This window comes from Cnephaeus nilssonii (assembly GCF_951640355.1).
Source record: "Cnephaeus nilssonii genome assembly, chromosome: 23".
NCBI classification, from domain to species: Eukaryota; Metazoa; Chordata; class Mammalia; order Chiroptera; family Vespertilionidae; genus Cnephaeus; species Cnephaeus nilssonii.
This window is the reverse complement of record NC_137094.1, coordinates 10,672,727-10,699,759: the sequence shown is the minus strand read 5'-3', so window position 1 is coordinate 10,699,759 and position 27,033 is coordinate 10,672,727. Positions and strand designations below refer to the sequence as shown.

The window sequence follows — 27,033 nt, the reverse complement described above, 5'->3', positions numbered from 1 at the left end:
CAAAACAGTCACTTTTTAACAAACCAGCAAAGCACACGATGGTGGGAAGAATTCTCACATGGGGCCCAAGAGTACCTGGCACTGCTTCCTGTCGATGGGCGGCAGGATGTGGGAGCGAGGGAAGGACCGGGTGCTGGTGCAGGCCAGCCAGCTGTCCAGGCTGTGGACCCGCTTCCGCTTGGCTTTGGGTCTTGGAGGCGTTAAAGGCTTTGCCTTCTGTAGCCGTAGTTCCCATGGGTCCGGCTCCTTTCTGAAAGGCGAGTTGTATACACCTGGGATCTGAAGCAGACAGAAGTTTTACTTGGGTCTTTAATTTTCGCGCGAAGTAAAAGGAAGATCAAGATGCACTGTCACATTTTTCCTATATGTAAGGACTATGTGAAATGACTTCTGGAGGTGAATTTCAGATTTACCAGGGAAGATCAGAAAAGCCCCATGCTCCGTCTCCATGCCAGACCAGCCGTTTCAGAATCGTGCGTGGTTGAAGACAAAATATGCTAAAAACCACTGAGCTATGGTTTCTACCTGCCACACAAGGTACATTTTATATCATTGTATTTAGGGAAAAAAAATAACAGAAGCACCTTAAGTCATTCTTTTTGTATTCTAACCATTAACTATGAGTGTGTATATGGAACCATATCTACTAGTATAGTGACACATTCACTCAGACAAACCAAATACACAAGGCTTGAGCCAGTTTCAGGTACAGAGTATGTACTCAAGCCTAACTGGTTTGGCTCAGTGGATAGAGCGTCAGCCTGCGGACCAAAGGGTCCCAGGTTCAATGCCAGTCAAGGGCAGGTACCTTGGTTTCGGGCTCCTCCCCAGCCTGGGCCCTGGTCAGGGCTCGTGCAGAAGGCAATCAATCAATGTGTTTCTCTCACATCAGTGTTTCTCTCTGTCTTTCCCTCTCTCTTCCACTCTCCTTAAAAAATGAGTGGAAAAAATATCCTCAGGCGAGGATTAACAACAACAAAAATAATAACAAAATATGTACTCAATAAACATTTGATTGTTTGAATGATTCATTACATAATAGCAGCTATTTTAAGTTCTTTAAAATAATAATCCAAGTGGCTATATATTTATATATAAAATAATAATCACAGTGGATATATATGTATATATATATGTGGATACATTATATATATATAATCAAAGTGGATAAAATAATAATCAAAGTGGATGTACATATGCATATGTATTTAATATATTCAAAATAACATCCTGTATTTTGAATTCATGCGGTTCGGAGCGCTACTTCCGTAATGTCACAGTACCCTTGCTATTCATCAATGACCTTGTCACACTGCGTCAAAATAGTCAGGGCTTACTTAGCACAGCACCTGCTATGCAACAGAGGGTCAGCAGATGTATGGGTGACAAATGTTCAATTCCAGTTTAGCAGATGTCCATTTTTCTGAAAATTCAATGGTGTTTGAGTACAGAACCGTACTTTGATACCTTTTCATATACACACATGCATATTCATAAGGACAAGTCACACTTTAGAGGACAGTATGATTGGCTTGTTGGCTCTGTGCGCACTCTAGACTAATGTAAAAACATGGATCCATTGAACCTCTCTCTCTTTTCCCTGAAAATGTGCTTTTCTATCATATCCATAAATATTTCTGGTTGCTGTATCTCCCTCATGGAATCAGCAGTTCCAAAGTATTAGGATTAGTTAGGCTTGTTGCCTTTGCATACCTATCCTTGAAAATGTTCTACTTCCAGCCCAACACTCAATTCAGTGTTAACCTGCGTCTAATACCATTGGCTCCGGCTGGATTCCGTGTCCTGTCCCACGGTTATCTTTCTGTGTGTCCGTCTTCCCCAGGCCAGCAGCTGGAGCAGGGACTCTGTGTTGGGTATTTTTGCATCCCCAGAGCCTAGCGGAGTGCTTGTCACACAGTAGACACTAAAAATGAGGCTTGCCGAAACCGGTTTGGCTCAGTGGATAGAGCGTCGGCCTGAGGACTCAAGGGTCCCAGGTTCGATTCCGGTCAAGGGCATGTACCTTGGTTGCGGGCACATCCCCAGTAGGGGGTGTGCAGGAGGCAGCTGATCGATGTTTCTCTCTCATCGATGTTTCTAGCTCTCTATCCCTCTCTCTTCCTCTCTGTAAAAAAAATCAATAAAATATATTTTTTTAAAAAATGAGGCTAGTCCAGCTGGCGTGGCTCAGTGATGAGCATTGACCTATGAACCAAGAGGTCACGGTTTGACTCCCATTCCCTGTCACAGCACATGCCAGGACTGCGGGCTCGACCCTCAGTAGGGGGCGTGCAGGAGGCAGCTGATCCATGATTCTCCCTCATCATTGATGTTTCTATCTCTCTCTCCCTCTTCCTTCCTCTCTGAAATTGATAAAAATATATTTTAAGATGAGGCTAGATGCTTTTCCAGAATAACAATGCATCATTCAGACATGCCCACGAGGCCTCTGTTTCACTACTGTTTTCCAAAGCCCCATTCTTAGTAAAATATTTGAGGTTTATTTCAAAATCCTATCACCTTCTTTCTAAGAAGTTATAGATCAGGCGTCCTCAAACTACGGCCCGCGGGCCACATGCGGGTGTTTTTGCCGTTTTGTTTTTTTACTTCAAAATAAGATATGTGCAGTGTGCATAGGAATTTGTTCATAGTTTTTTTTAAAACTATAGTCCGGCCCTCCAACCGTCTGAGGGACAGTGAACTGGCCCCCCGTTTAAAACGTTTGAGGACCCCTGTTATAGATTATACCCTTCTCCTCTTTCTTGAGATGTCAGTTTCAATTAGTTGTCGAGCACATTGCAATTTAGAAATTAGAACTAACCCCAATCACCTCCCACTCAAGTTTTCCTATGTTATAATCCGGGACTGAATCTTATGAGATAAAACCAGCCTAATGTAAATGTATTTAAATATTTTAAAAATGTGTTGAACTAGCTCGTCTTTGCAACCCACCCATATAATTTATTTATATAAGAAAGAACAGTGTTGAAAATGTTACAGGCCATTGTATACACCATTTATAATGTCAGTTAACATTCGCCGCCTATAACACTGATTATAGAATAAGGTGGATACGTCAACAGATAGTGAAATGATCTTAATAAAAGAAATTATGTATACATATATATTAAAAATAGCTTTCAGTGGACAGTAACTTTTAAGTGGATGGTAATTTTTAACATCTTTTCAGGGTGATTTTCTACGATGAGAATGTATCAATTGTAATGAGAAAAAACAGTAAGTATTACATTAAGAAGACTATTCTGACATACAATATAATTAAACCTACATAAGTCTAGGACAGAGATATAAGAAAATGCCATTCTGTTCAGTGATAATCTAATTAAAGGAAGTCTGTTAGCATATAATTTCCAGATTAAAATAGTAAAATACATGCAGTTTAACTAGATTATAATTTATGCTTTACAATGTCTGTCTACCTGGGTAACTGCCGCCGGCTATTCACGTCACCCCCATTAGAAATCTCCTCTGATCCCCCCAAATTTGCATGCACATGTACACAGGGGCTCGATGGGAAATGCAAATGGGACCGCAGGCCTGATAGCTTCCTGAAATGGTACTCTGCAACCTCCATGGAGTCCTCCTCCTGTGGGTTCTCCTTGCAATTTAAATCAAATATAGATAGAAAATACAGTTTAATTGAATTGAAAATGTCTCATTTAAAATCTTCCGGCTGTCGATATTTTAGAAATTAAGTTAATGCATTTGCAAAAGCCATCAATGGACACAGTCCGGCCCTCCCACAAATCCCTCCAGCAAATACCCTACTTGGTTAGGCTGAGAAAGGATCCATTCTAGAAATTAAGTTGATATTTTAGAAATTAAGTTAATGCTCTATTTTAGAAACTCAGTTAATGCTAAAAATGTCAATGAACACAGTCTGGCCCTCCTACAATCCCCATAGCAAATACCCTACTTGGTTAGGTTGAGAAAGGATCCAGTCTAGAAATTAAGTTAATATTTTAGAAATTAAGTTGATATTTTAGAAATTAAGTTAATGCTCTATTTTAGAAACTCAGTTAATGCTAAAAATGTCAATGAACACAGTCTGGCCCTCCCACAATCCCCACAGCAAATACCCTACTCGGTTAGGTTGAGAAAGGACCCATTTAATGATTCTTCTTGCAGTAAATAAAACAACGTGAACTTACTCTTGTCCCAGTTGCTGTAGTTAGTTCATCGTGTGGAAGCCACCTGTGACTAAATGGCTTGCTGTGGGTTTCTAAAAATATTCCTAGGAGCCACCAAAGACCAAGTTCGTCCTCAGGGACTAGGACCTATTTCTCAGCCTCCACATTTTTCACCGCATGGAGGGGCGGCTGCCAAGCTCGCTTGTGGGACTTCATTCTCAGCAATCATTTTCTGGAGTGACCAGCACTATGGGGAAATCTTTGCTAACTGTGTGGTGTGTGTTTTTTTTAAAACAGCCTACAACTGAGTTATTTGCAGTACTGTCATGCTAACATTCAACTCAATAAGACCCAGGGGTTCTCAGGAGAGGACTCAGCTAACAGCCTCCTACTGACCTCCCCGCATCAGGCCCGGCTGCCGGCTGGGGGCCCAGCGGTGAGGACGGCAAATGAGCTGTGAAAGCGCTGGTTTTTTTTTTTTTAAGGCTGTGATTCTGACTCGTCAAAAGGGAGAGGGGGGGGGGGGGAAGGCAATGAGTTATATAATAGATATATATTTTTCTTGAATTCCTCCCTTCAGACCCTCCATCATGGGGACTTAAGCATGAACCACAATATTAATTATGCCGGGCCGAGCAGCGAGCAAACGTGCCATTTGTTACCCAGTCACCCTTAGCGTTACATTCATATTTTGGACCATTCCGTATTTCTAACAATTTATCAGTTGGCTCTTTTCTTTCCGGATTTTATGCTTCTACTTGAGTATTACAGGGGAACGTACTTAAAAAACAAAACACAAAACACAATTGATTTGAAAACGAATGGACATTCTTTTTATATGTGGAGCATCTACTGTGTTTTTTTTTTATTTTTATTTCACGGAGAATGTCTTTCTGATCATTTTCCTTCCCAAGGCTGACCTTTATTTTGTAATTGCCTGGGGGAAGCTAGGTCTAATTTCCCGCCTTCTTTTTGTTATTGAGGCTTACTCTTAACACAAGTTTCTGTAAAATAAAAAAGAACTTGAAATAGGACTGTGGGAACCTCAAACTCCCAAAGCACATTTATGAGGGCTTCCATTTCATGTGTCGCCGTCGGAGAAATCCTAATTCCTCCTGATTTCAAAGTCACTGCTTATTCCGGGAGCATTCGACTTTTACTTCTGCAGACGGCAGGAGTACAGCACAGAGGAGTCACCGATGGCCACAAAAATGTGGGGTAAGAAAGTATTTGCTCGCTCCACAATTCAGAATTTGTGAATACTGGGAGAGAGAAGCAGTTTAAAAGGAGGGCTATCTAAACTATATTTGGGTTCTAAGTTTTCATTTAAAAAAAAAAATGCATTGAGCCTGGCCGGTGTGGCTCAGTGGTGGAGCTTTGACTTATGAACCAGGAAGTCACGGTTCGATTCCGGGTCAGGGCACATGCCCGGGTTGTGGGTTCCATCCCCATTGAGGGGTTGGGGGTGCAGGAGGCAGCCAATCCATGATCCTCTCTCATCATTGATGTTTCTATCTCTCCCCATCTCCTTTCCTCTCTCTGAAATCAATTTTTAAAAAAAGTATTGAAGAAATGAGACACTGAGCGAGCACAGAAGAGGAGTACAGATCTCTGCTAACTGGAAGAGGAACAGTGGGCCAGCGAGTGTGAATGAAATATGTGCGGGGCAGGGCCTGCTGAGTGGACGCTGACCAGTGCACTTCATCATAATTACCAGGGCACAGGAGTGCCAGGGGATTTATAAAAACCCCACTCAGCAAATAATTGCCCTGCAGTTAGGAGACAGTCGGAGTGTTAATACACTGCCACAGCCCGGCGTTTAGTAAGATATTCTCCATTCAATTACTCTTGCTGAGCACTAAGAGGGAACATGGTCATTTCTCAGCCGGAGCCCGTCTTGCTTCCACCTGCATTTCAGACAACAGTCCCGCTAACCCTCAGACACAGCTCCCCAGGAGGGATGGGGGTTTCGGGGAAACGTTAGGGAGTCACAGGAGTGTACATGGTATGGAACTTACCTTTGTAAAACAAGAATTAAAATTAAAGAACTAGGACTGGCTACAAATGCTTATTCCCTTCTTTTGCTTCAGTTAAACAATATAATTTTTGCCCTAGCCGGTTTGGCTCAGTGGATAGAGCATCCGCCTGAGGACTGAAGGGTCCCGGGTTTGATTCAGGACCAGGGCACATACCTTGGTGTGGGAGGCAACCAATCAATGAGTCTCTCTCACATCCATGTTTCTCTCTCTCTCTCTGTCCCCCGCCCTTCCACTCTCTCTTAAAAATCAATGGGAGAACAATTGATTTCTTAATCAATAATAACACAGGTTGTTTTTTAAAAAAAATATATATATATAAGTGGTTAGGGTCAAATTTTTAAGTGGTTAGGGTCAAATTCTAGAGGGGTCACGTTATATGCAGATACCAGATGTACCTGGCTTCTTTAAGTTAATACGTGATTTTTAGAAATCATGTTGATATCTTTACCATTATTATCAGATAATAAAATATTCTTACGAAATGCCAATTAAAATTTAAATAAGATACCACTTTCTATGTAACTAACTCAATGCAATAATATTGAGCGTCTACTAACTTAGAAAGGCTTTGCCGGGTCTAAGGCGTGTACAGGGGTGAATACAGAGCCATCAGCCCATCATACCCTTCTCTGGGGTTGGGGGTGGGGGGTAAGGAGAATGAACCCGCCGGCTGTAAGTGTCCTCTCATCATGGTTGTAACCTTGCCCCAGCCTGTTTGGCTCAGTGGATAGAGTGTCGGCCTGTGGACTGAAGGGTCCCAGGTTCGATTCTGGTCAAGGGCACATGCCCGGGTTGTGGGCTCCATCCCCAGTAAGGGGCGTGCAGGAGGCAGCCGATCAATGATTCTCTCTCATCCTTGATGTTTCTATTTCTCTCTCCCTCTCCCTTCCTCTCTGAAATCAATAAAAATATATTTAAAAAATATAATTGAAAGGAAAGGAAAATGCAGTGTCCATGAAAGGCAACAAAAGCGAGGCGTGCCTGTGTAGAAATAAGTGGGGGCAGAGGACCCCTGAAGGGCACTCCAACAGCAAACAGGAGGGAGGAGCCGCAGGCCCCGGAGAAGACGGCTTCACGGGGGAGGTCAGCGGTGTCGGGGCCGGGGAGCGGTGGGGCGGCGTGGGGACCACCAAGGCAGCGCTGGATGGTAATTAGGAGGTGACAGGTGACCTCCGCAGCAGCAGGGTCTGTCCTCGTGGCAGACGTGACATGGCAACTCCCTGAGCGTGAGGGGGAAGGGGAGTGGGGCTGGTTTCAGGCTTCCAGGACCCGGCAGTTCCTGAGGACTCTCAAGTCTGGGGACGGAAAGAATGGCTCTCTCTCTCTTTTTAATTTTCACGCAGGATTTCGCTTCAGCCGTATCTGCATGGGGAAGGGGTTTCTCAGAAACACTGCCCAGGAGACTCTGGGAAACCTTCCCCGCTGATCAGTCCCGTGGCCTCTGTATCTGCAGATGTCCGTCACTGCATCCATGATTCCCTCAAAGAACTGGACAGAAGTCCCTTGTTTTCTTTCTTCTTTTTTAAAATATTTTTTTATTGATTTCAGAGAGGAAGGAAGAGGGAGAGAGATATAGAAGCATCAAGGATGAGAGAGAATCATTGATCGGCTGCCTCCTGCACGCCCCACACTGGGGATGGAGCTCAAAACATAGGCATGTGTCCTGACCGGGAATCCAACCATGACCTCTGGGTTCATGGATGGACACTCAACCACTGAGGCACGCCGGCCAGGCAGATGGTTGATGTTTGCAATCCTTTCGATCCTGCCTGTGTAACCCGTCTCCCATCCGTGCTCAGCAGCTTCCCTGTGCCGCCAAGATTTGTGATTGTTTTCTTGCTTACGTAACTTCTCCAGGCCTGTCCCCCGGCCCCAGCGCGGCTGCACTGACCCCAGGCTCCGTCTGCTACCCGACAACCCCCCAGATCTGGCTTGGCTTAGTGCGCGCAGCCTCACTAGTGCACAGATAGTCCCAACCACGGAAGACACATCCCCGCACTGACACGTCCCCGCACTGACAACAGACAGTCCGAGCAGGTCCGCCGCCTGGTGCTTGGCAGCGTCAGAAGGCAGAGAAGGGATCTGTCTGGCGTGGGAGGTGGAGGAAGACCTTCCCAGAAAACGTCGAGGAGATGAGCAAAGAAACAGAAAGCTTTAAGTAACTGATGTGATGGACTATACACCGAGTGGCCAGATTATAATGATCTCTGAACGCGTAATAATCTGGCCACTCAGTGTATATCCTGTGTAATAAAAGGCTAATATGCAAATTGTCCCCTCCACCAGGAGTTCGACCAGCAGGCAGGCCGGCCAACCGCCCCTGTCCCCTCCCCCTGGCCAGGCTGGCCGGACCCCACCCATGCACGAATTCATGCACTGGGCCTCTAGTATATACTGAGTGGCCAGATTATTATGCATTCAGAGATCATAATAATCTGGCCACACAGTGTAAGTAGCCCCACGTGGAATCAGAGTGAACAAGGTTCACACGAGTTACTGAAGGAGAATGAGAAGAAAGAACCAGAGGAGAAGACGATGCCCAGCAGAACGTCACCAGGGCCACGGAGGGTCTGACCACAGGAGTGATGAACCAGGGGCCAATCCTCCCCGAGGCCCCCCGGATTCTAACCAGGAAATTCCTGGGCGACCTGGGGAGGGGGTACTTCCAGTAGAGCAGTTGGAGGGAGCTCCAATTCCATCCCCAGTGACCTAAGAACTCCGTGTTGTGACTCCTCTCTACACAATTTCCACTCACTCCAAACTGGCTTATTACATACGAATGAAGCCCGTGTGCTCTCAGGAAAAGAGAAGAAAAACGGTGAAGTATGTTTATGACCGCCCTCCCCTGAAAAAGCCTTCCACTCGACGCCTTTTCCTCCCTGGGAACCCGGCTTTTTCTCTTGTCTGGTCCCTTCCACGGGTGTTGGATTGGAAAACGATTTCAGCGTAGGGTTACAAAGGTGACTTCCAGGACAATTCATGGCGGAAAGAGATATGCTTAGCATCACAGAAACAGGCCACTGGATGGAAATTGTCTTTTGTGGAAGAAAATGTAGCAACAGAAGGGGGCATTTATCACAGTCTTGTCCCAGGGTTACACGGGCTCTGCAAGAAGCTGATTTCCCATGTGTCTTTGAAGGAGGATTTTTTTTTTTTTTTAAGGGAACAGGAAGAAGCCATTAGGCGGTATCAAAGTGCAGGACCACCTGCCTCGTGGGCTGGCCAGTCTCTGGTCCGGGAATAAAGACCACGTGATTTTCCAGTGGCTGGGTTCTCACTGTCTTTGTGCTGTGAACCTGTGGCTTCTTGAATGGAAATTATTGATTAGTACCTATTAGGTACAGATTACACCTGCCACTTGGGGACAACTGAGCTGAGTGACTAGGATTTTTGCACTTTGCTCTCATCCCCGTGATGGGGGAGAGCGGGCCTAAGCCGTCAGTCAGACATCCCCCGAGGGCTTCCAAACTGCAAGAGGGTGCAGGCTGGGCTGAGGGAACCCCCCCCGCCCCTGGGTGCATGAATTTCATGCACTGAGCCTTTAGTATTTTGATAAAAAAGCTGATTTGGTCTGAAATGAATCATAGTTTGATTTCTGGCTTTTTTTGGGGGGGAACTACTGGGTTGTTTCACAAGTTTTTAATGATTTTTTTCAGGTTTCAAAATCTGAGGAAATAGTGCTTCCCTTGTACTTTTAAGTCCAGAATTCATTTTAGGTCTATTAAATCATCACTACGATCATTGAAATAAGGAATAGGCACAGCTGCTTACATTTCTCAGCAATAGGAGCTAGTTGGGTAGAGCAAGTACTTATCTGTTTGCTTCTTGGTCAGACTGCTCATGCCCAATTAACTTGGTAACCAATTAGTCACACTCTCCCTTACATTCTTTGGTTCTCATCCTCATCCCCCACTTACTTCCCCAACACTTCTGATACCCTTGTCGGCAATCTTTTCAATCTTGCCCATGTAACCTGTCTCTCATCCATGCCCAACAACTTCCCGATGCCCCCCAAACTTTTTATTTTATTATTATAATTGAAGCTCCCTTCTCTTCTGGAATGCCACTTCCCTTGTAGCCTTACTGAGCAAGGGGTTAGCATGCCCTGGACCACAGCGCCCAGGGATGGATTTGCGTTATCTCAGTGCCCCAATGTCACTTCCAAGCCAGTACCCTTCTGCCTTCTTGCCATCTGAACATCTCAGCTGTGGTCCCTCTTCACGGCGATCACACACAGACTCGCTGCTCATTTCCCCATATTCTTGTCAACCTCTGGCACTTGACCGAGTCTTCCTTTCAACCGTATGTTCTGGGATAATTTTAGGTGATTTCATGTACCAATGGGCAACCCATCCCAATAGAGTAGTCACAGTCCTCTGACCCCATCTGCACTGACCTTCACCTTTACACCATGTTGGCCACACCCCCTAAACCCCCATCATCCAGAACTGCTCTGTTAATAATTCAATAACCTTAAACACCGACATCTTACCCTCTTACCACAATCTTCTAGTCCATGCATTTTCTCATTCTTAATTCTTGCTAACCAAGATTCATTCCAAAAGATCTCAAGCTGATTGATACCTCAAGATTTTCCTAATCTATCATCTCCTTTTTGCCATCACTTTTTCCTTATTATCTGAGTCACTTGGTTGATTATCTTAATTACGCAAGTCCCTAAAGTCCACCATCCTGCCACACCCACCTGGCCACACCCCAAACCAGAATCCATTCTACTATGCATATAGCTTTGTGGTTAGTGAATCAAATCTGAATCCCCCACTCCACCTCTTATTACCGCTATGACATTTACCTGCATAGCTTAACCTCACTGCACCATGGTTTTCTCTTCTCAAATAATGGAACGACCTCAACAGGCTGATAAAGACTTAATACTTTGAATGGTGCCTAACACGAACTTAGTACTCAATGAATGCCACTGTGTTAAAAGGTGGTATCCTAGAGTCCATCTGAAGATGGGCTCTGGAACTAGACCATCGATACTAACATTGACCGTGGGCTCCTTACTTCATCTCTTTGTGCCTCCCCATCTGTTGGAGATAAGAACAGTCCACTCCCAGGGTGGTAGGTGAGGATGAAGGGAGGCAATTCATGTAAAGCAGTTGGATGATACCAGGCTCCCAGGGAGCATCCAATAAGCTGTTAGCTATTGTTACTACTCTTCTTCTGTGCCTCCGAGCCCAGGCTGCTGGTTACTGCTGGCATCAGTCACGCAGCCAGGCAGACTGGGGACACTGCATGCTGTGGTCTCCCGACCAGCCCGGCCCTTGTGCCACTAAACACCCTCCTTTGCTGATTCCTCTCAGGATTATTTTAGAAGATCAACCAGAGTGATGAGGTTCTCAAACATTAGTTGCTTCAACCTTCCAACCTTCCCTACCAATGTATATCCATACATACTACACTTACTTTATTCCTGACTTAATGGGTAAGGTCTCCTTCTGCCTGGTTAAACCTACAACTTCAGGCCTTCACACGCTCTCCCACCTCTTCTGGGTCCATGCTTATTTAGTTACTAGAGGCCCAGTGCATGAATTCATGCACATTGAAAGGAAATTAATTAGAAGAAATATTTTAGAGGCCGGGGAGGGACTGCGGGAGGTTGGCTCCAGGGTGTGTCCAGCCAATCTCGCCCAGTCCTGATCGGCCATACCTCAGCAGCAAGCTAACCTATCGGTCGGAGTGTCTGTCCCCTGGTGGTCAGTGCGCATCATAGTGACTGGTCGAGCGGTCGACCAAACGGACACTTGGCATATTAGGCTTCTATATATATATATATATAGAGAAAGATAGATAGATAGATAGATAGATAGATAGATAGATAGATAGATAGATTTCTGCCCCAGGGAAATAAACATCCTTTGCTCCCACATGGTGGTGAGACTCGCAAGGGCAGACTTAGTCTTCCTGCTTTGCCTATGCCTGAGAGGTAGATTTAATTGGGGAATTAAGTGGAAGCAAGTTCATTATTGCTTCAGATGTACATTTCCAACCCAGACTTCATTAATAATAAAAACTAATACTTTTGATCTTCATGTATCTATCTTTTCTTCCTTCCTTCCTTCCTTCCTTCCTTCCTTCCTTCCTTCCTTCCTTCTTCCTTCCTTCCTTCCTTCCTTCCTTCCTTCCTTCCTTTTCTTCCTTCCTTCCTTCCTTCCTTCCTTCCTTTCTTTCTTTCTTTCTTTCTTTCTTTCTTTCTTTCTTTCTTTCTTTCTTTCTTTCTTTCTTTCTTTCAATCAACTTCCTCTGAACTCAGAGAGAGGAGTGGTCCAACTTACAAACTGGGAAGGAACCAAATGAATGTTCTGAAGTCAAAGACGTGGTTTGGTGATAACGATCAAGAGGTCTAAAGATTGTACTCCAGAGAGACATTATGTTTTAACATCACTCTGAGTCCCCAGACATGCCTGTGGGATGCCATTGCCTGAGGACAATTTCTCATGAGAAGGCTCTCCAAAGATACTTTCCAAATATATATCACACACACACACATACACACATACACACACACACATGCACATACACACAGGCAGGTGCATACCGAAAGGCTGTCTTTCTTCTGTGACATCATCATCTCAAATTAAACATGAGCAATCACACATTGTGTACTTACTATATGTAAGGCATGGAATCACTCCACTTACAATACTGGGAAGATCGAGTTGAAAGCAATACATGCTTTGGAAGACGTACTATATTTCTTAACTTGTACCTATTTCCACCTTACAAGAATCCTATATAATAAAAGGCTAATATGCAAATAGACCAAACAGTGGAATGACCCGTTGCTATAATGCACACTGACCACCAGGGGGCAGACACTCAATGCAGGAGCTGCCCCCTGGTGGTCAGTGCACTCCCACAGGGGGAGCGCCACTCAGCCAGAAGCCGGGCTCATGGCTGGTGAGCGCAGCAGCGGTGGCAGGAGCCTCTCCTGCCTCCGCAGCAGCACTAAGGATGTCCGACTGCCATCAGTCAGACATCCCCCGAGGGCTCCTGGACTGCAAGAGGGCGCAGGCTGGGCTGAGGGACCCCCCCACTGAGTGCACGAATTTAATGCACCAGGCCTCTAGTTGTCTTATAAACATGCTGTCCATATCAGTAGACTACCAATTAATTTTGGGTATATCAAGTATACCTTTTATATTTAAGATTTTTCCTTCCATATACAGATGTGATAGGAATTTATAAAAAGCAGCTGAAACCATTTGTTTCTTTAAAAAAAAATTAAGTAATTCAAAATAAAGTTTAATCAACATATTAACCCTTTAAAGAATCAGAAATACTGAAAATTGCTCTCTCAGTGTCCATATGAAAATTTCTACTACTCACTAACGGGGAAGCATTGAAAACCCATTATATTAAGGGGTAACATGAAAATTATGTCCACAAAGTATGTGTACAAATTTTAATTAAATGTATAAATTTCCACTTTAGTTTTAACTCAAATATACATAAGCTATTAAATGCCATAACTAAAATAAAATATGCATGGTTAGAATATATGGAATTAATGCATTTTGTATTAATTTATCCTTTTTTTATCAGCAGATTGAAAGAAAGACAGGGTGTTATTTTCACAAATCAGGACACTGCAAATGTGTGTAATCCTGTGTGGTGGCCTGTATTTCTAAAGACTAACTATGTGTGACTTGACCTCGAGTCTCACTTTTGTATCTGCCGCTTTGCTGATCTCTCCAGGCGGCTCTTTAAAAATTCGGGCAACATTTTAGAGGCAGCATCCTCTCAGGAGCCCAACAATGGGCCTTTGCCTGGGTCCACCAGTAGGTGGCGCAGACAACATAATTTATTACCAAGAACAAGGACAAGGGGATGAAAGTCAGTTTATTTGGAATAAAACAAATCTGCAAATGAGATTTTCTTCAAAGGGAATATGTCCTGTATGTGTTAGATTTAGTTTGACTGGTTACTGAATCAAAATAAATAACTTTATTAAATAATCAATCTTTGCAGGAAGATAAATTAAATTTCCAAATGGAGGCAATGTCTGCATTTCACTTATTCAAATCAACTAAAAGTAGCTTTCTTTTCATAGAACTTTTACAGGGACGAAGACTTTTTGATGTGTTCATTTAATAAGGGCGCTAAGCCCAATCCTGTTTTCCAGGTGATGGGGTGCATAGCAAATAGCATTTTGTAGGAAATATAATTGACTAATCCTGTTATGTCTGTAGCAACAAATTAACCTTATTACTACTAGTAAATCGTGATTGATTATTTATGCAAATAAGTTACCACATTCAGCTTTCTGATTGAAATAAACATATACAAAAGGCGCTTTAATATGACTTGAACTTTTTAATTAATAAAAGCCGGAGGGGGTCTATCAATTCACTCACTGTAATATTAGTTATTTAGTTGTGTAATGTCTATTTGTGCTAACATATATGCTTGCATAAAGATGAGATAATTAATATCAGTAAAAATTAGTAGATTTTAGAACCTTTAAGATATACATTGGATTTGTACTGAAAATGAGCTTAAAACTGACTGTAAAACTGTGCTATCAGTATGAGTATGTCAGTATATCATCATAATTGTCAAAAATGATCGATATATTAAATAACACATGATTTCATTTATTTTCTGTGTCTGAATTTACAAATACAATTTTAGCTTACAAAAATATCCATCTTTTCAGAAGCGTTGTCTGAATTAATGTTTTGTTTCCACTCATCTAAGTTAAACTATATTAGAACTATGAAAGTTTAACATAAAATTAGTTTTCTACCAACTAGATTAAAATCATTTCTAAATTGCTTCCAATCAAATAGTGTTTCTCTCCTTGCTAAAATGAGATTACAATTATCCTCTTAAGCGGGCTAATAAAACATTTCTCATTCTGATATGCCTCATAAAAATTACTTACACTTAAGTATTTATTCAGTAACCTTTCAAATACCTACATGAGTTGACAGTAAAAACTGACAGGAGCCCGGCCAGCATGGCTCAGAAGTTGAGCGTCAAACTACTAGTATGAACCAGGAGGTCAAAGTTGGATTCCCTGTCAGGGCACATGCCCAGGTTTTGGGCTCGATCCCCAGTAGGGGGCGTGCAGGAGGCAGCCTATCAATGGTTCCCTCTCATCATTGATGTTTCTCTCTCTCTCTCCCTCTTCTTTCCCCTCTGAAATCAATAAAAGTATATATATAAAAAGAAATGTCTAAGTATTCCAAATTCCACACTTATTTTTCTATGTGAAGATGGAACTGTTGAAGGACTTTGGTTAAAAGCTGTCCCTGAGCCCTGACTGGTTTGGCTCAGTGGATAAAGCGTCCGCCTGTGGACTGAAAGGTCCCAGGTTCAATTCCGGTCAAGGGCATGTACCTTGGTTGCGGGCACATCCCTAGTGAGAGGTGTGCAGGAGGCAGCTGATGGATGTTTCTCTCTCATCGATGTTTCTAACTCTCTATCCCTCTCCCTTCCTCTCTGTAAAAAATCAACAAAATATATTAAAAACAAACAAACAAAACAAAAAAACTGTCCCTGAAAACTTGCACCAGGATTTGGAAAAGGTGCAAGAAACCTGAATGCTATGCCAGCTTAATAACGTGTCAGTTCTTGGTTTCTCGGTCAATTCACAGCACAACAGTGACTGCTCCCAATGGGTTTGGAAAGCGGGGCTTGGCCTGGGTGTGGGGGATCATGATGTGAGACCACACTGCTACCCGTGCCTTCCTGCCTGCATCCCCGCAGCCTCTGTCACAGGCGAGCAGGGTGCCTGCGTGCACCTACCCAGCGGCACGGAATTGAACTCGAAGTGGTGTCTTTGTGATATCTTTCACCCAGTCATGTCCCATCCAGGCTGCTAGTTTGTCTCTGTCAGCCAGGGCCCCGGCGGCGCCCGAGCTGTCAGGGACAGGTAGACCAACCTGCTTTGTGCTGAGGAGGTAATGCATCTTTCGGGCTTCGTAATCTCTCTTCTTCTCCTCCCTCTCGAGGTCGGCCTTCTTCTCTTCTCTCTCTTTCATCTCTGCAAACTCGTCCAGGGCCTCCCTGCAGCAGAGCAGTGTGCGGTTACCCAGGATGCTGACAGTCTGCTTAGAGTGTCATTTTCTCACTAATGACAATCAAGTCGGTTTTTGTGCCCCGTCTCACCTGCACACTCTGGCTGGGTCCCTGCAATCTTTAAAAGGCATTTAGAGGGATTGTTCAAAAAATAAAAAATACAAATAAATAAAAATAAAGTGATTATTCGGTGATCAAATTTTAAAAATCAAATATCTATATCTTATCCTAATAGTTGAGGAACTATATCAAATGCAAAGTAAGTGAATTACTATATTAATTTATTTGATTGAAGATGAACTATTTTGGACATACTTAAATATCCCAAGGAAAGATTTGATCTACTGAGTTCCTTTAAATTTAAATTTTCTATTTAGAAATCTCTAATCATTTATCTTATATACTAACTGGGCTAATTTTATACATATGCTTAATTCATTACAACTTTATTTCTGTTAACAGTTTCCATTTACAGTTCAAATAATATATAATATCATTATATATATATATTATCCTATATTTCTTCTATAATGCACTTGAAAAGTTGACATTTTGTCCAATTATATAATCAGAATAAAAGCTAAATTATGTGAACAAGTTCGTGACTAAGTATCATAAATTCCATTCAATTAATAAAACTTTCTAAATCATTTGTGTGTGTGCTTCTAAGATGTTTAAACAAAAAAATAAGGTTTTAAAATATGCTATGTAAAAAAAAAAATACTCCTAAATAGAATATGTTATCAAACATGGAGAAATAAATAACTTCTGTGAAGAGCTATCCTTTATTTTAAAAGAGTAAGTTTAACTATTCCTATAAAGGTCATGTTTTGCAACTGGACTTCATTCTTTTTAAAAAACAGACATGTAACTTCCTGTCTAGTTCTATCAGTAAAATATTAAGTGAACCCTGGGTCGTTACCTCAAACACGTCAGGCGGAAAGTAGAGGGGGAAATTCCCAAAGAAGAAAAGACTCTCATTCCTCCCTCAATGCCTGGAAATGTTCCTGCGGCAAGTTCCTGCTGAGGGCCCCGCACACAATGCTTCATACAAGGTTACTTATGAAACACCCTGACGTTTAAAAATCACCAGGCTACGCTCCTGCAGCACAGCAATTTTTTTCAACATAAGATTAAATTGCAAAATAAATGAATTACTTGGAGTGGCATGGCCCTCATTTTGCCACACTTCTCTTGAAAATTGCTTATTAATATGAAAGAAGGAGTCAGAAAATAGCCCGTTTGCCGTCGTGCGCCGTATTTGGGGGGCTCCTGCGCCCACAGAGCCTGGCCGGCTGCACACTTAGCTTTGCTGGCCAGCGGGTCCGGTGACCTGCCTGGCCTGCACCTCAGGGCTGTTATTAATCGCTGAGTAACCTGGTGAAGCCAAACAAATCTGTTTCCATTGAAAGGATCTCTATCTGTGTCTGGGAGTTTGCTCTGTAGCAAACAAACCTCATTAACTGTGTCCATTTTTGACAAAGAACCAGGAGTGAGAGGGACGGGTGACCTTTCTTTGTCCTTAAGGTACACATTTCAAGGCAGTTGCTTATGAATAAATGAGAGTTTTTTACCAGGAAAAAAAAATAACAAGCATATGTGACATAGAAAACTGAATAGATTATTCATTTTCATCTTTACTCTTGCTATTATGGGAAAAAGAAATATTTCTTCTATCATTCCTCTTATAAGTCTTTAAGGTAATTTAAAATAACCAATGAGCTGCCACTACCAGGATAATTACTCAGATATGCCTCCGAATATAAATATGGTAATTTTCTGAGCAATCACACACACACACACACATACACACACACACACACACACACACAAAAAAAAGACATACCTACAAAGAAGTTTGTGCGTTACAAATGATTTAATGACTATGGAGAGATCTGACCTAAGAAAGAAAAAAAGGCCCAATACAATGAACACATGCATGAACAGGTAAGACACAGAGAAGTACACAGGACCTGACACAAAATCAAAACTGTAAATTATGAGAAGTAGCGCAAACAGTCCATCTTCAGGCTATGGAAGCTTGGGGAGCTCGGCCAGGAAGGCTGAAACTGAGAGACAGGAAAAAAGAATGCCAGTGACCAGGTTATAAAGAAAACGCACAAACAACCCACACAATCCACCCAGAAGGAACTGGCATGCCCTAAAGACAAATCCAAGAGACTTGAGAAAGCACTGGAAAAACGAATCCGGGGTAATTTCAAAACACAAAGTAATTAATTTTAAAAATCCATGCAATTGTTGAAAAGACTCAATCTTGCATTCCTCATTGATTCACTGCTCTACCTGAGAGTGTGCAGAACCACTGAACCGCATAATTCTATTTCTGTCTGGTCATCTCAGCTAAATGAGTACCGAGTCACCATGGGATCAACGTGCTGAGTCACCATGGGATCAACGTGCTGAGTCACCATGGGATCTACGTGAAGGGGTGGCCGGGCTGGGGAGTTCATCATTTCACATTCATGCCTCCCTGCACCACAAACCACCCAATCCTCCCGCTGCCAGGAGTGCTGGCATCTAGCTGGATCACGGGAGAAAATGAGCTGCCTCACCCACTCCCCCTGGCCTGCATCCCATGACTGGTGAGAAGGCAACACATAGGCCCAGGGCCTTTGTCCCAGTTTAGGGCCACCCAGAAGACCCCCGAACCCCAGAGCTTCCTGAGCCTGGCTGGGACTTTGATGCAATTCAGAGGGGGAAAGGCAGGTTAGAGCAGGAGAGAGGCTTTCTGGCCAAGGGTGGGTGGACTCTCTCAAGGCGATGCCAGCGAACTGGGACTCCACGGACTAGGTATTTTGAGAATGAAAAAAATGAAAGAGATGATAATGGTCCATGTTATAAAATTACCATACCATGACTTCACTCTGATGGTCCAATTGCTCCATTATTTCATTTGCCTACTTTGCATGATTTTAAAAAGTAATAAGACTCCATTCAAAAGATCATTCATGAAAATCAATTTTTTTCTCCTTCTTGCTCTTTTGAATAAACTTCCTTGAAGAGAATTCTTTTGTGCAGTATTATTTCTGAAAATATGCACGTATTTCACTGTAAAATTATTTTCTTTTTACTATTCTGAATAGTTTCTCTAAATGGAAGTAAAAATCCTATATAATAAAAGCCTAATATGCTAAGGCCTCTCAACTGCTCGCTATGATGTGCACTGACCACTAGGGGCAGACGCTCCAACTGGTAGGTTAGCTTGCTGCTGGGGTCCAGCCCATCACAGGACTGAGCGAGACGGGCCAGACACACCCTGGAGCCCTCCCGCATCCCTCCCCGTCCCCGATCGTGCACTGGTGGGGTCCCTTGACCTGACTTACACCCTCTTGCAAGAGCCTCTCCCCCACCCCCGCCCCCTGAGTGCACAGATTTCATATACTGGGCCTCTAGTTTTATATAACATACATGGTGTTTAATAATTGAGAATGACATTGAGCTAAGTACAACAAGAGGCACAATAACAAGATGTATTCACATTGTGCATTTTTTCAGGAGCTCCAAGCCCTTCCCCAGACATTAATCCATCCTCACAACACTCTCCTGAGGTTGGTAAGGGGCAGGTATTATTAACCAGACTCCTGTTCTTTGTTCATTTTTTAAAATATATTTTTATTGACTTCAGAGAGAAAGGAAGAGAGAGAAACATCAATGATGAGAGAGAATCATCTATCAGCTGCCTCCTGCACACCCCCACTGGGAATCAAGCCCACAACCCGGGCATGTGCCCCGACCGGGAATCGAACTGTGACCTCCTGGTTCATGGGTGGATGCTCAACCACTGAGCCACACTGGCCGGGCTTCACAACAGGCTATGGTGCTCTACTTGTGTCCTTGAAATCGGGAACGGGGACACGGTCGTATGAAAAAGTGGCCTCGCTGCTGGAGTTCATAAATTCTGTTCGGCTTTGGATGAGTTCAAAGAGCTGCCATGTAAGAAAAGCCTTACAGAGGGAATTTATCTGATTATGGCAGTAATAATTACCCAGCTGTTTATGGCAGATAGAGAAATAATTCATGCAGGCAAGAGGCCGCGGTGGCAATGACACTCCGCATTTAGTAAATATGCAAACTGTTCACTTCTAATTAACCAAGCTCGAGGATGCCCTTATTAAACGTATAAACTCAAAGTGCCTCCCTGACAAGTGATGAATTGTTACATTGCACAAACTCTTGCCGCAGAATTACGGCAGTGAACTTGGGGCTTAACTTCATTAAGAGATCTTGTGGGATAGTTAAATGAGGATGGACAGCATAACAAGGCTCACCTGACAGCCAATGATACGTTAGCGCTTAATGGAACCGCGCCTCTTCCTCTGTCCCGCCGAACTGCTCAGATTCACGATAGATACACTGGGAAGTTCATTTGAGTTCCAACAATAAAAGTAAACGGAACATCAGGACAGCCCACTCAGGGAGGCCACCCGACGACACGTTACCTCCCCAGGGAGTCTACTACACAGCCGCTCTTTAGGATTCGCACGTCTTTCATGTATCGACACGGAAAATCTACCACTCTTTAACTTAAAATTCCTTGTTGAGTGACAATAAATGGTCTTATTGAGTAGCACTGTAAAATCTTTCAAAAAGTAAATGAATGGCCCTGGCGGGTGCGGCTCAGTGGTTGAGTGTCAACCTGTGAACCAGGAGGTCATGGTTCGATTCCCGGTCAGGGCACGTGCCTAGGTTGTGGGCTAGATTCCCAATAGGGGGCGTGCAGGAGGCAGCCAATCAATGTTTATCTCTCATCATTGATGTTTCTTTCTCTCTCTCCCTCTCCCTTTCTCTCTCTGAAATCAATAAAAATATACTAAAAAAAACCTGACAGTACAGCGGTATATTTCCTTATGCTCCATAGTATTTTATTTTCTGCTTTGAGAGGCAAGCCTTGTTATTGCACATATTTCTCAAAACACCCCTGAGACTTATCATACTTAAGGCTTCATAGGTAACAGAATCATTGTATAGATAAATTCATTTTAAATGAAACAATCTTATTGAAACTAAGCTATTTTGCATAGAACCAAGGCATAATATAATCTAATGTACTGTCAGGAGTACAGGATATTTAAATATAGTACAATAAGTTTTAAGTTAAAGAGAATCACATTTCTATCTTATCAACACATGTCTGCCTAAGTTATCCCTGAGTTTTAGAAATTATTTCTAATTATGGTTGAGTAACTGGTCTACAATTTTCACTAGTGGACTAGTGATTATGCTACTCACCTAACTGCGTCATTGGTCTCCGAAATAGCCCTCAGATATGCCTTGAAATAATAATAATTGAAGCAGTATTTCCGAATCTTATAGCCTCGCCATTGCTTCTGAATCTATTGAAGTGAGTAGAAAAATAAAATATGTCAGTGAACATTTTTAGTGAAAGCATTAACAGCTCATCAGAATAAAGGTAATGATGGATGATAATGCTGATAAATTATATCGTAAGTTTTTCCATTAACATAACAATATGTATAGGTGCCAATGTAGGCTGTAGTCATAGATTGCTTACAAAACATTATAATGACAAAAATGGAATATAATTTATTTTAAAATATTTATAATTGTTTCATAAATACTAAGTATGACATTAGCTATGAAAGATTAAATATTTGCTTAACCAATTCCTACCAATTCTACTTCCCAACTGAACAAGTTTTTTGTTTTACATAACCAACTGACTTGAAGATTGTATTTGGTCTTACTGAAATGAATTTTTTAAAAATATGATTTTATTGATTTCAGAGAAAGGCTGGGAGAGGGAGAAGAGAGAGAAACATCAATGACGAGAGCGAATCATTGATCAGCTGCCTCCTGCATGCTCCCTACTGGGGATCAAGCCCACAACCTGGGCATGTGACCTGACGAGGAATCGAACTTTGACCTCCTGATTCATGGGTTGATGCTCAACCACTGAGCCACACTGGCCAGGCTGACATAAATTTTTTAAGTGGGCTTTTTAAATTCAGTGGTATCAGTTCTCTAAACAAAATGTCTTGCATCTTCATCAAACCATTTGAATACTTCTTTAACAATAACAAAAGCTAACATTTATTGAGTTTTTATTTCATGTCCTTCAAAGTAATCAGCAACTTTCAGAAGTGATTGGTATGAAACAATTATTGTCATTGATCAGCTCTGAATAGATAATTTTAAACAGTCATTGCGAGCTCAGCAGATTACAGCTTGTTAACGGGCAACTTCCAAATGACCTCTTAAGCTAGTCAAATCAATGATGCATATTCCTCATTAAGTAACATCAAAACGTAAGTGGGCTTATAAATAACGTTTATTTTAAGCACTAAAACAAATGGCAAAAGCCTGATATATCAAAAGTCATCTACTCATAGAAAAGATCTACCTCCATTGAGTTTACTTTAATTCCTCAAAATTCTTAGTGACCTTAATGTTATCAAAAGACAGAAAAATAATGTCTTATCACCTAAAATTAAAACAAAGACATGGCCCAGTGGTTGAGTGTCGACCTATGAACCAGGAGGTCACTGTTTGATTCCCGGTCAGGGCACATGCCCAGGTTGCAGGCTTGATCCCCAGTAGGGGGCATGCAGGAGACGGCCTATCAATGATTCTCTCTCATCATTGATGTTTCTCTCTCTCTCCCTCATGCTTCTTCTCTGAAATCAATAAGAAAATATATTTTTTTAAAAAGAAGACATGGACAACAAATTCACTAATAATGTAGTTAATGCTAACACTCCAAATGTATATGAGAGCATACAGAAATAGACCACTTACTCATAATTACACTTTTTTTATGAATTAGAATGCACAACACTCCTGACAACTATACAAAGTAATTTTGCCTTCATCTTAACACCACACATAGTACTGTTAGGAAGCGGACTTCCTAAGCCCAGTGCTTTGGGGGCCTCAGGGGACACCCCATGTTTAACCAGCAGCAGAAACGGAGGATCACCTCTCTACCCGGCCACACAAAGATGCACCCTTGCCCCTCTAGATGGGACAGGGAGCGAAATGAGCTGAGCAGCTGCATCACCTCCTGTCATTCGTATAAGATACTAAAAGCTGTGCAAACAGAGAGAGCTGGTGGGGGAAAAAAAAAGTTGGGGGCCAAACTGAAGAGAGATCCGCAATGAAGCAGCCAAGATGCCGGAGGAGAAGCAGAACTGGAATCTGGAGCAAAGTCAAATCAAAGACCGAAAAGGCAATGGAGTGTCACTCAGAGAAACAGGCCAGGAGCCAAGGTTGAAAGTTACCGAGCAACTGATTGCCGTGTTAACTGACTGGCCTGGCCTGGCGGCAGATCACTAAGGGGTTTCGTGTAGGCGCCCTGCGGGTTCCGACGGCAGTGCATACCAGATCTGTCCATGTTGGGGGACTTTGGCAGGAGCCCAAAGCTCATGAGATCTTCCATCCACACGAGAACTGCACTAGCCAAATATGACCTCCCCACGTCCAGTCTGTCCACCCACACAGCCCAGGCAGGAGATCAAAACAGCCTGAAGATCTGAAGGGCTAACATGACTCCAACGAGGACTGGAGGGGCGGAGACAGAAAGGATTTTAAACAAATGACTTGTTTTACTCCCTGCATAGAAGAGCAAGCCAGCGTTGGTGGATGTATTAAGGGACATTGACGTAACCACCGACTATAAGCCTAGAACTGCAGATATAAAGAAGAAGATCGGATCTTGGGCACCAAGGGACTTACAGGGGGGTGGGAGGGACGGGGACGGATACAGCATGTGAATGAGTAAGGCTAATAAGATGTCACAGGTTCTAGAACAGAAGCGTGTCCATGGTAAAACAGGGACATCAAAAGAGAGAGTGATCAATTCCACATGGGTCGGGGGATCGTAAAGTCTTTAGAGAAAAGGTGACCCTTTGAAAACGAAATGCAGCCAACCAGAACATGAATATCTACTGCAACATAAAAAAAATCACAACATGGCCCTGGCCCCGTGGTCGGCAAACTGCGGCTCGCGAGCCACATGTGGCTCTTTGGCCCCTTGAGTGTGGCTCTTCCACAAAATGCCACGGCCTGGGCAAGTCTGTTTTGAAGAAGTGGCATTAGAAGAAGTTTAAGTTTAAAAAATTTGGCTCTCAAAAGAAATTTCAATCGTACTGTTGATATTTGGCTCTGTTGACTAATGAGTTTGCCGACCACTGCGGCCTAGCCGGTTTTGCACAGTGGCTAGAGCGTTGGCCTGCGGACTGAAGAGTCCCAAGTTCAATTCCGGGCCAGGGCACATGCCCGGGTTGTGGGATCCATCCCCAGTAGGGGGCATGCAGGAGGCAGCCGATCAATGATTCTCTCTCATCATTGATGTTTCTCTCTCTCCCTTTCCCTTCCCCTTTGAAAGCAATAAAAACATATTTTTTTTAAAAAAATCACAACATGTAATTTACTCATTATAAAGAATGACATCTATTTAGAAATGGATAGGCTAAAAATAATTTTTTAAAAAAAAATTCCTCTCTTTTCAGAAATGGTCCTGGAGCCTCCTTGAAAATGGGATGTGATTTATTTGTCAGGCTAGGAGTCCATGGTCAGTACAGAGATTGCAATTGGCTCCGTATGTGAAGCATATTAAAAAAACAGAAGTTTTTTCTTCCCTATGGCAGGTGACGGTCCTACTCATGACCTGGGGGCGGGTCTATGACTCTATTACTAAGCAAGGTAAACAGGCCACTGCCACTGGGTGGCTGCCTCTGGATCAGACAAAGAAGCAAGAAGATCTACTGCTTCCTCTTGGTTTTCCCCCTGAAACCACAGAACAGAGGTGGACAGAGAGATGCTGGAGACTGCCCCTGGGCGAGGCTCCCACCACAGGCACCCCTGGAGAGGGAGTCACCTTCCTGCAGGAATACAAATCATCAAAATAACGTTAATCTGCCCGCCAGAGTTCAACACAGGACTTCCGGCAGGCATCTTACCGTCTTTTTTCACCCCCAATAAAATCCTTTATTACCAGAAGTAAGAATGAATAGATTAATGAAAGAAAATATAAGACAATGTAGGTTTTAAGGACATTAATAAAACCCGCTTAAGTAACTTCTCCATTTATAATAGCTTCACAATCAAGCTATGACTGTAATGTCTGAGACCAAAAAGAAAACAAATAAAAAAAACTTTTGCCTTGCCCAGTCCCCAAATCTGTGCAAAAGAATCACTAACTTCAGCTTTCTATGAGGAAAATAACACGTAACAATGAACACAGAAGTGATAGAAATAAAACTTCTAAGCTGGAAACTGACTTTATTACTGTTAAATCATTTGAATAATTTCTAATTGATTTGTATTGGGCAGGAATCTTAAATTCCAGAACCACGTTCATCTATTTATCACAATATTCTCTATGACATATGGAAACTAATACATTGCTTCATTAATATTTATGGTCTTTCTCCAGTTATGGCTCAGAGATATTTAACATTCTAAAACATAAGCATTGATAATTACATGTTTTACATTTTACTCTAATTTTTAGTACTGCCAGGATTATTTAGTATAGCTAACTTTTTAACTATGTACTCTTTTTCTCTCTTTACCATTAGCATATCAATCAAATTTGCATTATTCTGGTTTGCTCATTTTATTAAAAATGAATTCAAGGCACAATTGACTTTTCATTTGTTTAACAAGTGAAGAAATATTTACCCTGACAGCCATTCCATTGTAGATATTCATCTTCATATCATGATATGCTAACTGTGAATCAAGAAGAAAAAAAAAGATGGCATATATTTCAGTTACACAAAGACAGTGCAGCCTTTTCTTACATATAAAAGATAAGAATCTTTATACATAATACATAATAAGAGCTCTAGGCTTAGAAAAATGAAATCAAACTTTTTGTATTGAAGAGATAGGCTTCCTAATACATAATGCAGGCTTAACCAGAAAAATCTATGGTAGTCAAACTAGGCGCTAATGGAGATATATGATCATAAAATGCTCTCCGCTGAGTTTGATAATCAATGGGGCTCTACTGAGAATAGAATAACAAAGCAGAAATATTCACAAGTGCTGGTGACACGTAGCATTGTATGATTTATTCACTGGGGCTCTCTTAGCCAAAACTCACAGAAACATAAAAGGAATTCATATTTCAAGACGTCTGGTTTAATGAAAAATTCAAAGAAAGGCTGTCTTCAGTCGAAAGCGTTCAAGGATGGGGATGCAGCGATGGAGGAAAATTGTGCCTTCCAACCATCTGTACAAAATTCTATGTACTTAGCTGCCTCCCGAGGAATGCTCGGGAATTCTGTTCCGTTTAACATTCATTTTAACACCATAAAACCATAAATACAATGATATCTCGTTACAGCAAATCCCCTGATACAGGGAAGACTTCCTAAAGTCTTGGTTTCTTTCTGGTAGAGACACTCCTGTCTATTAATAGGCATGTCTCTGTTATAGCAAATCCCCATTTGCCACCATGGCTTATTTCAATGAAAATACTGCTTTAAATAAAGCTTCCATATCCATCCCATCTTTTAATTAAAAATATGAAATTAACCGAATTCATGAGAGGGCAATAAACAGCAAAGGAATAAAATATACATGTTTTTCCAACACGAAATACAACTTGATCCATTTTCATTCAATCAAAATTCATGCGACTAATAGTTCTCTGCAGCTTAGGTAACAGGTGCTGTGTCAGGCAAAATCAGAGACAAGTGCCTTCACTTTTTACATAGGGTTTTTTTTTCCCTCCTGCAACACATAGGAATTTGTAGGAAAGACTTTCGCTGTAATTAGTATTGTTTGCCTTGCCCGGTCTGATC

General features: G+C 42.3%; 1 protein-coding gene across 1 annotated transcript in view; it reads right to left on the bottom strand.

Moving 5' to 3' along the window:
- The window catches only part of SPATA17 (spermatogenesis associated 17), a 102,058-nt gene that overhangs the window by 65,984 nt on the left and 9,041 nt on the right, over positions 1 to 27,033 (bottom strand). Inside the window, exons 4-7 of the mRNA XM_079763452.1 lie at positions 25,904 to 25,954; positions 21,491 to 21,594; positions 16,105 to 16,228; positions 76 to 279 (exon numbers count right to left, since the gene is read on the bottom strand). Of these exons, the coding sequence (XP_079619578.1) occupies positions 76 to 279; positions 16,105 to 16,228; positions 21,491 to 21,594; positions 25,904 to 25,954 (483 nt within the window). The remainder of the gene's footprint in view (positions 1 to 75; positions 280 to 16,104; positions 16,229 to 21,490; positions 21,595 to 25,903; positions 25,955 to 27,033) is intronic.